The sequence below is a fragment of the Vulpes vulpes genome, chromosome 1, assembly GCF_048418805.1.
Source record: "Vulpes vulpes isolate BD-2025 chromosome 1, VulVul3, whole genome shotgun sequence".
Taxonomy (NCBI): Eukaryota; Metazoa; Chordata; class Mammalia; order Carnivora; family Canidae; genus Vulpes; species Vulpes vulpes.
The window spans coordinates 10,834,691-10,845,051 of record NC_132780.1 but is presented as its reverse complement, the minus strand read 5'-3'; the positions used below and the strand labels follow the sequence as shown (position 1 = coordinate 10,845,051).

The window sequence follows — 10,361 nt, the reverse complement described above, 5'->3', positions numbered from 1 at the left end:
TGACCTTGTCCAGAGCCATTGCAGGGCCATGGCATGTGGGCAGCCAGGCATGGAAGGCTGAGGAGGGAGCGGAAGGTAAGAGATTTAGCCAGTGGGTAGCACAAGTGTTCAGCTGTAAAAGGGATGAGAAATAATGCAAGGGAGCTTGATGTAGTTGTGTGTGTGTGTGTGTGTGTGTGTGTGTGTTTAGAGATGATAGAACGTTTTAATGCTGCCAGGAAAGGAGGGGGGAAGAGGGAGAGGCTGAAGATGCAAAAGCACAAGAAAAGTCTCCTGAGGGGCTAGGGACAGAGGGACCCTCATCTCAGAGGCCCTCTTTCACCCAGCAAGTGACTTCAGAGCCAGGGCTGTGATGGGGGATGGAACCATGGCCCAGAACTGTCCCTGAAGGTCCTGTTGCCCCTGAGAGCTCATAGGACCCCTTGTTCATCTCTCCCAAAACAGTCATCCACCCACGAACCTGCCTCTTATTTCCTGTCCCCATCTCAGGGACGGTTCTTCTACCCCTGTACCCCAGGCCAGAACTCTGGGTTTTGTCCTGGACAGCCCCTCGTCCCAAAGCCCATCAAGCCCCATATCCTGTTGTTTCGGCCTCCTGAACCCTCTGCATTATTCCCTCGGTCTCTGTCCTAACCCAGGCTTCATCTCCTGCCTGTATCCCTGCCCAAGCCACCTTCTGGGCCACTGGCATCCAGTCTCACTTCTCCAGTTCTGGCTCCAGCTCTGACCTGGCTCCCCACTACCACCCTACCCCAGGACAAAGTCCAAGATGCCAAGGCTGCCCTTGTGCACTTCTTCATCTTCTTCCAGCCTTACAGTTACCCCATCACAACATGGACGTGACCGGCCTCCTTCTTGGGCACCTACACACAGTAATACTTTGCTTGTGCTGAAACACCCTCCCACGTGCTCATCTCCTTTGCTTGGCACCTCCTGCCCCTCCAGGATCCGGTCCCAATGTCCCCTCCTCTGGAAGCCCTTCCCTGTCCCAGCAAAGCCAAAAAAAGGCTCTCCTGGACTCCCCCACCTCGGCACACCCCTGCCCATCAACGTGTCTGTCCTCCCGTCTGACCCGGGATCCTCGAGGGCAGGGCCTCGATCTGACTCATCTTGGTCACCACCATCGCCCGGCACAAGGCCTGGCACACTGGAAGCCTCGGGAAACGTTTAAGTAATAAGTGGCTGGGTGTGCGACGAGCGAGCGAGTGAGTGGCAAGAGAAGGAAGTGGGAAAGCCAGTGGGTGGGAGAGACAATGAGGCCAAGCGAGACTGAACGGATGGGTGTGCAGGCCGGGAAGGGGCAGAGAGAATGAGGCCCGGCGAGAGGCATGGAACGGAGATGGGTGTCTGGGACTCAGTGTCTCCATCAGAGCAAACGCGCGGTCCGGGCTCGCGGCCCCGTCCGCCTCCAGCCCCACCAAGCCTCGCCGTTTTCCCTCCGAACTATCTCCAGAATCCCAGTACCGGGCGTGCTGGAAAGGCCTTACCGACTGTCCCGCGGAACCCGTTTCCCTCACGAGCAGCTCCAGCCTCTGCGGTGCGCCGCGGGAGTCCCACCCCGCAGGTACCCCGCCTATTGGCTGGCTGGTGGAGACTGGCGCCTTCCAGAGCCAATCGCTGCCCGACATAGGCCGTGGGCTCCGCCTACCAGGGAACCTGCTCCTATTGGTCAGGGCGGTAGGAGGCGGAGCGTCTATTGGCTGGAAGATAGTGATTGACGTCAGGGGTGGCTTATCCCAGCTAGCCGCCGGAGGACCGTGTCACGCCCGCCTCTGGAAATACGCCGAGCGCTGCGGGCGGAGGGCGTGGAGGGCTGCGCGGGGTCCGGAGAGTGGCCGCTGGCCTCATCCCTGGGTCTTGAGGGACGATGGGGACCTGAGAAGTCCAGACTCCTTGGTCCCGAGGGAGGAGGGACAGAGGAACCTAGACTTCAGGGTCCCAGGAGCATCTGAATGGTTGGATCTTGAGGGAGGTGGGAACTGGAAACCCTGAAAGGTCCGCGTGTAGGGACGGGGACACCCAAGAGTCACTGCCCTGGCCAAGGATGACAGATTTGAGGTTTAAGATTTTATGGGATTGGAGCCAGGCCTTGTCCCCGAGCAAGGGTTCTGGGTCCCGAGGTGGGGCTTAGAAACAGAGATGAAGAGGCAGCGGCTGAAGGGGAAGGCCTGGCCTCCACGTGCCCTTTCCACCTCCCCTAAAAGGGAAGCCAGGGTGCTGTCTGCCAAGGGCACCCAGAGCGGGAGGAGACTTGAAACTCTCACGGAGACAAAGAGAAAAACATTGATACCAAGAGAGATTAAAATATTGAAAACAATAATTAAAATAGAGCTCTCTTGTATGGCGTGTACTCTGGCCCCGGTTCTACGCAAAAGCATTTTACATAATTATCGCGTGTCTTCCTCATTACAGTTCTAAGAGATCAGATTATTATTTTAATATCCATTTTACAAGTAAGAAAACTGACGCCCAGTGAGGAAGGATCAGATGCAGATGTAAAGAGACAGGAGAGACAAAAACACAGATGGAGATAAAGAGATAAAGACAGGCCCAGAGAGATTAGAAAAGACAGCAAAAGGAGAGGGGCTGCAAGGGGGGACTCCTAGGTGGGGTGGGGAGGTCTAAGATTCTTGGGTCCTGGCATTGGAAAGACCCAGGACTCAGACTTTCAGGTGTCTCCTCTCCGGATCCTAAAAGACCAGACTCATCCAGCCCTTCTCACTGTGGGCGTTGGACCTAGTTGGGGCCAAAAATAGTGATTAGGAGGGGGCAGGTGTGTCATTATCCTATTAGAGATGATAAGAAAGTGATTCATGGGGGTGCCCCCAGCCCAGAGGGACCTTCCCCCCCATGGCCTCTGTTCTTTCATCTGGACAGATAAGGCCTCAGGAAGGACTGGGGAGGGGCAGGGTCCTCTCTGTCCCTCTCTACCGCTGCGTCTCCATCACTCAGAACTGGCACTAAGCACTAAGCCCCACGGTGGAGACGAACAGGCCCCCCTGGGCCTGCTTTCCTGGTAGGTCTTCCTCTCTCTGGGTCTCTCTTCTTTCCCCCAGATCTTGAAGCAATGCCCACCAGAGGTCCTGGCCCATCGCAGGAGCTCAGCAAATGCTTAGTGAGTGGATAGACAAACTCTCTGTGCAGTTCCTCCTCTGTCTCCATCCTGACCATCTCTCCATGTCCCCATCATGTTTCTCAGCCTCTCCTTGGCCTCACCCATCTCCTCCCACCTTCCCTTTCACACAGGTGTTTCTTTCGAGGCCACTGTTCCTCCACCCCCAATAGGAAGAAACTGAGGATTTGGGGCACCTGGCTGGCTCAGTCGGTTGAGCATCCGACTCTTGATTTCAGCTCGGGTCATAATCTTGGAGTCCTGGGATCCAGCCCTGTGATGGGCTCAGCACTCAGCGGAGAGTCTCCTTGAGATTTTCTCCATCTCCTTCTGCCCCTCTCCCCCCAAAGTAAATAAATAAATCTTGAAGAAGGAGGAGGAAGGGGAGGGGGAGAAGAAGAAAAAGATGAAACTGAGGCTCATTTTGGAAGGAGTCACCTTCCCAGGGTCACCTGTGGGACATGTAAGGAGTAGCTGAGAGGGGTTCTCAAGACCCCAAATACAGACACACCCCTGGCACCTCAGAGTCAGAAATGCAAGATCACACCAAACACGTGCCCTCAATACCTGCTTAGTGCGATCCTCATTTGCACCCACACAGAGAATCACATGCACCACTCGCAGTCACCTACAAACACAAATATAAACACAAGCACACAATCACACAATCAGCCTCACCGACAGCACACACAGAAATATCCTATTTCATATGCAAAACAGACACCCCAGGTATGCAATTACACACCCAGCCACCAGCAGGCCACTCATTCATCCCTACCAGGACTGCGAGCAGAATCGAGCAGACTTGGTTTCGTTCACGAATGTATCTCCAGCAACTAGAACAGCACCTTGCCAACACTGTTGGCATAAACATAAAATGTTTACTATGTGCCAGGCACAATTCTAAGCACTTCACATGAATTAACTCATCTGATCCTCTCAACCACCATGTTGTTGTTATTTGCAACAACTCATTTTGCAGATGGACAAACTGAGGTCCAGGCAAGCTTCATGATTTGCCGAAGTTATCACAGCCAGGAAGGGGCTGCAGAATTTGAATTCAGGGGGCGCTTGGGTGGCTCAGTCAGTTAAGCATCTGCCTTCAGCTCAGGTCACGATCTCAGGTCCTGAGATTGAGCCCCATGTCAGGCTCCCTACTCAGGAAACAGTCTGTTTCTTCCTTTCCTTCTGTGTGTTCCACTCTTGCTCTCAAATAAAAATAAATAAAATCTTAAAAAAAAAAAAAAAGGAATTTGGATTCAGGCTTTCTGGCTCTAGAATCCATCACACAAGGCTACACTATTCAATAAAACACTCCTGGGCAGCCCGGGTGGCTCAGTGGTTTAGTGCCGCCTTTGACCCGGGCGTGATCCTGGAGACCCAGGATTGATTCCCACGTCAGGCTCCCTGCATGGAGCCTGCTTCTCCCTCTGCCTGTGTCTCTGCGTCTCTCTCTCTCTCCTCTCTGTGTATTCTCATGAATAAATAAATAAAATCTTAAATAAAAATAAAACACTCCTGACCTAATCCAATCAGAATTATAGAACCATGACAACTGGCCACACCTGAACCAGATGCAGAGTAGGTTAAAAAAAAAAAAAATTTACATGCACAGTAGGGAGAATCACAGAAAGGCGATACAGACACACAAATAGAAAAGACCCCCTCATGTGTCATCATGTGTCATCCCCCAGAACACAAAGAGACATCGTGACAACCCCTACAAAGACACACAACACCCAAAGAGAGGCACACACCACACGCACACACCACATGCAGAGACACAACACACCCAAACCCAGACACAGTGTCCCACCCAGAACTCCACTGAGCTCCTATTCTGCTCCCAGCCTCACTGGGCTGGCCCTTGAGGAAGCAGCAGGCTTGGGATGGGAAGAGGGGGCAACCTCACTTGTCCGCTCTGCTTGACTGGTTCCACCAGGGCCATGGATGGCACCACCCGCCTTATGAAACCCACATTGGGCAACTGGACCCAGACTTGGCCTGGACGCTTAGATTCTGGAGAGAAAGGGGATGGGAGCCTGAACTCCTGGGTTCTGAGGGAATAGGAGCTGAGTGCCCAGTCATGGATTCTAGGAGAGAGGAGGACGGGGGTGGGGGTGGGGGGGTGAGGACCTGGACTCTCAGGTCCTGAGGACAAGGAGCTGGGGGCCTGGGATCCTTGGTTCTGGAAAAAAAAAAAAGGTGGGGGGCAGGGACTTGGATTCCTCTCCTTTGTCTTTAAAGGCAGAGTTCTAGGTTTAGCAGATAAAATACAGGACAGCCAGTTAAATGTGAATTTCAGATGAACACCACATACCTTTTTTAGTATAAGTATATCCCAAATATTGCATGGAATATACTTATGCTAAAAAAAATTATTGTTTACTTGAAATTCACATTTAACTGGGCATCCTATATTTTATCCAGCAACCCTATTGAGGAGATGGATGTTGGTGCCTGGAGACTGCCGAGGCCACCGGTCAGGCCCCAGGCCCCTGCTCTTCCTGCTGCCCTCCTCCTCACCCCTAAGCAGGCCACCTCACAGCTTCCCCACCCGATTTCCTCATCTACATGAGTTGCTGTCTAATTGCAGCCCCCAGGCTGTGTCAGAGTGGAGAGAGGAAACCTGAGGACAACTCGGGTTGTCATCCATCCTGGGAGCCGTGGGGTCCTCAGAGATAACTCACCCTGAGTCACCTGCAGCCCATGGTCTGGACAGCTGGGGGATGGGGCCCTGTGGCTGCCTCCGCAGGAAGGCCTGGAGATGGGGATGTGGGGATGGGAGGCAGAGACCCCAGGATGAGGGCAAGAGACACACAGCTTGGGGGAGCAGAGACTCAAAGAGGGGGAGCCAGAGAACCAGAGCAAACTGGAAACAGATTGGCAGAGATAAGGAAAGAGATCCAGAGCTGGCGAGGCAAAGATTCCAGAGATGGGAGCACAGGGACACGACACCAGAAGCAGAGAGAAGATGTTCCTCTGGACACTCAGGCTCCTGGACCAAGTGATGGACACACACCAGCAAAATGCTGAGTGCCACCCATCAGTCCGGGGACGAGGACAACAAGCCATCCGGGTGGTGCTGGGAGACCAAGCCTTGGTCCTGGTGTGTTGGATCAGGAAGGAGGCGAGGGAAAAGCTGGGATCCCAGGCAGACAGGGTAATCCACCTGCCATCGCCCCATACCCATTCCCAGTGGGGTGACAGCACCACCTTCTCTGCAGGTGACACCTCAATTTTCCAGTGCCTCCTACATTTTTGGGGTGACACCCGTGCTGGAAACCCCACCCGGCTCTAATGCTGCTTCCCTCACTGAGTCACTTCCAACCCTGCCAGGCCTGTTGGGGGCAGACTTTGGTGACTCAGGCTTCCAGGCCCCTTGCTCTTTCACACCTCAAGAGCCCAACAGCCAAAAATTCCAGGACCCTTGCACACTCAGGGGCACAGCCTCGCCTAGCGCAAGAGTCTACAACCCCGGCCCTCCCCCCTCAGACGGAGAACCTGAGCCCTTCTCCCTCCTCTATTAGGGGCCCACATGAAGCCCCAGTCTCTCCTCCCTGGGACCCAGGAGTCCAGCTGCCACCCCCCATCTGCTCTGTTAATCACACACCACTGCCCACCACCACCCCGTCCTTAGTCCTGGGCCACATCCACCTCCTCCAGAACTACAGCATCTCAATTCCCAGCCTCCTCCCTTCCCAGTTTGAAGGTAGAGTGAGTTGCATATATTTACTTTGGTTTCAGCATGAGTCACCCCCAAAACACACTGCCCCCCCACGTGCCTGGTGGCCCCAAATGGGAGGGAAGTGGGAACCTCACTGAGGGGGAACAGGAGAGGCCCTCGCAGGGGCACCCCCACTGCACTCCCCCACACCCCCATTCCTTCCTTCACTTCCCTCCTTTGTGTCTCCCCTCTGAACCTAGCTCCCCTGTGCTGTTTTTCCCCAGATCTTCGTCCTTCTCTGTCTCACCCAACAGCACTCCCTGCACCACATCCCCTGCCCCCCCCCACACCCGCTACTCCCATCCACATCCCTGGCCCCCTCCCTGACTTCCTTGGTCCCACAAGAGCTGGAGTGTAAAGGGGGGATGGAGGATGGGGCCAGGGGAGAGGAATTCCTGCGGGGGGGAGGGAAGAGGGTCAGCCAGACCGGCTGGGCTCCCTGGGTACCTCCGTCAGAGCCCCGCCCAGGGCTGAGTGGCCGCCCCAATATAAGCAGCTCCTGGCCAGAGACAGAACTCAGTGCCTGGCTCACCCACACCTGCCTGTATCATCGCCATCGCCCATCGCCAGTCCTGCAGGTAGGAGCATCTGCCCACAGCCCTCTGGTCTGTGCACCCCCACCTCGCTCCACTGACATCTCTGTCTCCTTGCATCTCTCTGACTGTCTCTGTGAACATCTCTGTCTTTCTCAATGCTCTCCGTGTCCACCTTCTCAACCTGAGTGGTGTGGGGTTGAATTTGGAAGTCCTGGGGCCCCGTACTGCCTCTATTAACCCCCTTGGCTTGGGATGCGGGGATTTCTCTTCACCTCTCTGAGGCTCAGTGTTCCATCTGGGAAATGGGCTTGCAGAGAAGGCAAAGCACCGGGCAGGTGTGTTACTGATGGCATCTTCTATGGGCACCTGGTTCAGGTCTCTTTCTCCCCGTGTCTCTAACTCTGCCTGTCTCCGTCTCTTGGTCTCTGCCTCCAGCTCTACCTCTGGTATAAGGAAGGTCCTCTGGGGTCTGTCGGGCAGCTGTACAGAGATGGGCGAGTTTCTCGCCCCCAGTCCATACACCCCTACTCCATGTTTCTCTGAGCTGGCAGGCTGACTTGACCTCTTTCTCCCCAGTGCCCTTCCCCCTGAGAACCCAGCCCCCAGTGCCCCTGCTCCTTGCCCACCCCTCCCCAGTATCCAGCATCCCTTGGACAGACCTGCCACTGTCACCGCCGCCACCTCTGCCGTCCCCAACGCCACATCCTCAGGGCCAGCAAGATGCAGTTTGAGATGCACGACAACGTGAAAGGCAAAGGTGGGATCTCTGGATGGACCAGCAACCCTTCCAGTCCCTGGAACCTGGCTGCTTCCCTCCCCTGGGCGCCCTGGCTTCGAAGACAGATGGCACCTGATTGCATCCCAGAGGTCCCTGGAAATGCGGGAACCCAGCACCCCAGGCCCAGACGTGGAGGAGGCAGCAGCACGTCTAGGTCCTGCCCGGACCACCCTTCCCCAGACGTGCAGGAGTTCCCCACTCACAGCTCAACCAGATGTGCAGGAGGCAGTGGCGATGGGGACACACTGGGGTGTCAGCACCCAAACGTGGCAGAAAGGAAGGGGGGTGCAGTGGTGTCCCCTCAGTGGGCGGCCTGGTGGCCCTGCCCAGACCTGCCCGGCAGGGGAAGGGGCAGCAGGGAGGTAGGGTCCAGGAGAGGCTGTCAGGCTGCCCCCTGACCCTGGCCCACCACCTTTGCAGCCATGTCCTACCCAGTGACCAGTCAGCCCCAGTGCGCCAGCAGCTGCTACCAGACCCAGCTCAGTGACTGGCACACGGGCCTCACCGACTGCTGCAATGACATGCCCGTCTGTGAGTACCTGCCGCTCCCAGGCTGGGGGGGGCGGGGGGGGGCTCACTGACCTCACTCCCCTCTCTTCCTTGGATTACCCTGAATTCCCACAGTCTAACCCCCCACCCCTTCCTCCCACCTCCAAAGGCCCTAGAATCCTGACCTCACTCCCTTCCAGCTCCCGCCTCAGACTCTCAACCTCCCCCGTGCACCCTCTATTTTCCTCATTGTGGCCCCAGCTCCCCCTCCCAACCCTACCCCCCAGCCTCTAAACCCCCCGCGCTGGGACCCTTAATTCCCCCGGACTCTGGACTGGGCGCTGCGCTACCTGCCTTGGCCTCTCCCCGAGGCGAGCCGGCCCGGCGCCCTGGGTCCGCCTCTGACGGCCCTGCGCCCGCCCCAGGTCTGTGCGGCACCTTCGCCCCCCTGTGCCTGGCCTGCCGCATCTCCGACGACTTCGGGGAGTGCTGCTGCGCGCCCTACCTGCCCGGAGGCCTGCACTCCCTGCGCACCGGCATGCGGGAGCGCTATCACATCCAGGTGCGCCGGCGGGGCGGGGCCGGGGCCGGGCGGGGGACACGGGCCTCCCGGGCCGCGGCCGGGCTCCTGACCTCTCTCTCCCACCCTCTAGGGCTCCGTGGGGCACGACTGGGCGGCCCTCACCTTCTGTTTGCCCTGCGCCCTCTGTCAGATGGCGCGGGAATTGAAGATCCGGGAGTGAGGAGGCTCCCCCGGGCGCCTCCTCCTCCACCCCGGCCGGCCTCCTCTGCCCCCTCCTGGGAGGGCCTGCCCCCACGCCCTGTCCCGCTACCAGAAATACACCCACAATAAAAACCTGAAAACCAACTCCGCCTACATTCTTTTGGTCCCAGGGAAGGAATCTGGGTGGAGGAGGAGGCTTGGTGAGGGGTGTGGGGACACAGGGAAGATGCCTAGGTGTGGAAGGAGTTCCGGAGTCAGATCCTTGACCCCAACCTGCTGTGGAAGACATTGGCAAGTCTCTTACCTCTCTAAACCTCATTCAGTCCTCATTCACAAAGTGAAACCACTAACCTCTTAAGCTGCCCAACCAACGGTCTGCGTGGACCCTGAAAATAAGCAAAACCAGAAAAAGCTGTCTTGATAGAGTTTAGACACTCCAAGAAAAAAGTTTAAGAGAGCCCCTCCCCCACCCCCTATCTCCACTAAGTCAATACTTACTGACTCTTGACCTACACACAATGGTAACAGGTTTGGGGAGGGAGGGTCCTTTGTCTCCAAAGCAAAGAACTACCAGGTTTAAGGCTCTCTGGAGCTGAAACTAATCCTTAAGGATCACCCAGTTTTCTTTATTGCAAAAGCAACTAGCAGATTAGAAAATCTGGTCTCAAAATTGGGCAGACCTAAGATCTGATCTTGAATCTTGCCACTGACTACGCGTGTTATCTTAGTGAGTTAGTTAGCCTCTCTGAGTCTGTTTCCTCCTCTGAGGATAATCCCTAATATGTCATATGGCTACTGTGTGAGCAAGACATAGAACAGATGGAAAGACCAAAGAGTGAGCTTAATAAGCTTGTTAATAGGGGATCCCTGGGTGGCTCAGCGGTTTGGCGCCTGCCTTTGGCCCAGGGCTCTCCGTGTCCACCTTCTCCAATCCTGGAGTCCCGCGTCGGGCTCCCGGCATGGAGCCTGCTTCTCCCTCCTCCTGTGTCTCTGCC

The 10,361-nt window shown here is 56.2% G+C and overlaps 1 protein-coding gene and 2 long non-coding RNA genes across 3 annotated transcripts in view; 1 reads left to right on the top strand and 2 right to left on the bottom strand.

Annotated features, from left to right (window-relative positions):
• The window catches only part of LOC112931353 (uncharacterized), a 145,319-nt gene extending 143,748 nt beyond the window's left edge, over nt 1-1,571 (bottom strand). The window contains exon 1 of the long non-coding RNA XR_012000669.1: nt 1,488-1,571. This is a non-coding gene — a long non-coding RNA (uncharacterized lncRNA). The remainder of the gene's footprint in view (nt 1-1,487) is intronic.
• An 835-nt stretch (nt 1,572-2,406) lies between these two features.
• Nucleotides 2,407-6,493, bottom strand: LOC140598328 (uncharacterized). Its single transcript, XR_012000659.1, has 2 exons — nt 3,310-6,493; nt 2,407-2,736 (listed from the first exon to the last, which is right to left on the bottom strand). It is a non-coding gene; the product is annotated as an uncharacterized lncRNA (long non-coding RNA).
• An 860-nt stretch (nt 6,494-7,353) lies between these two features.
• On the top strand, nt 7,354-9,510 carry CNFN (cornifelin). Its single transcript, XM_026014197.2, has 3 exons — nt 7,354-8,684; nt 9,068-9,204; nt 9,296-9,510. The coding sequence occupies exons 1-3, from the start codon at nt 8,576-8,578 to the stop codon at nt 9,383-9,385; spliced, it is 336 nt and encodes a 111-aa protein (XP_025869982.1). The 5' UTR covers nt 7,354-8,575; the 3' UTR covers nt 9,386-9,510.
• The last annotated feature ends 851 nt before the right edge of the window (nt 9,511-10,361 follow it).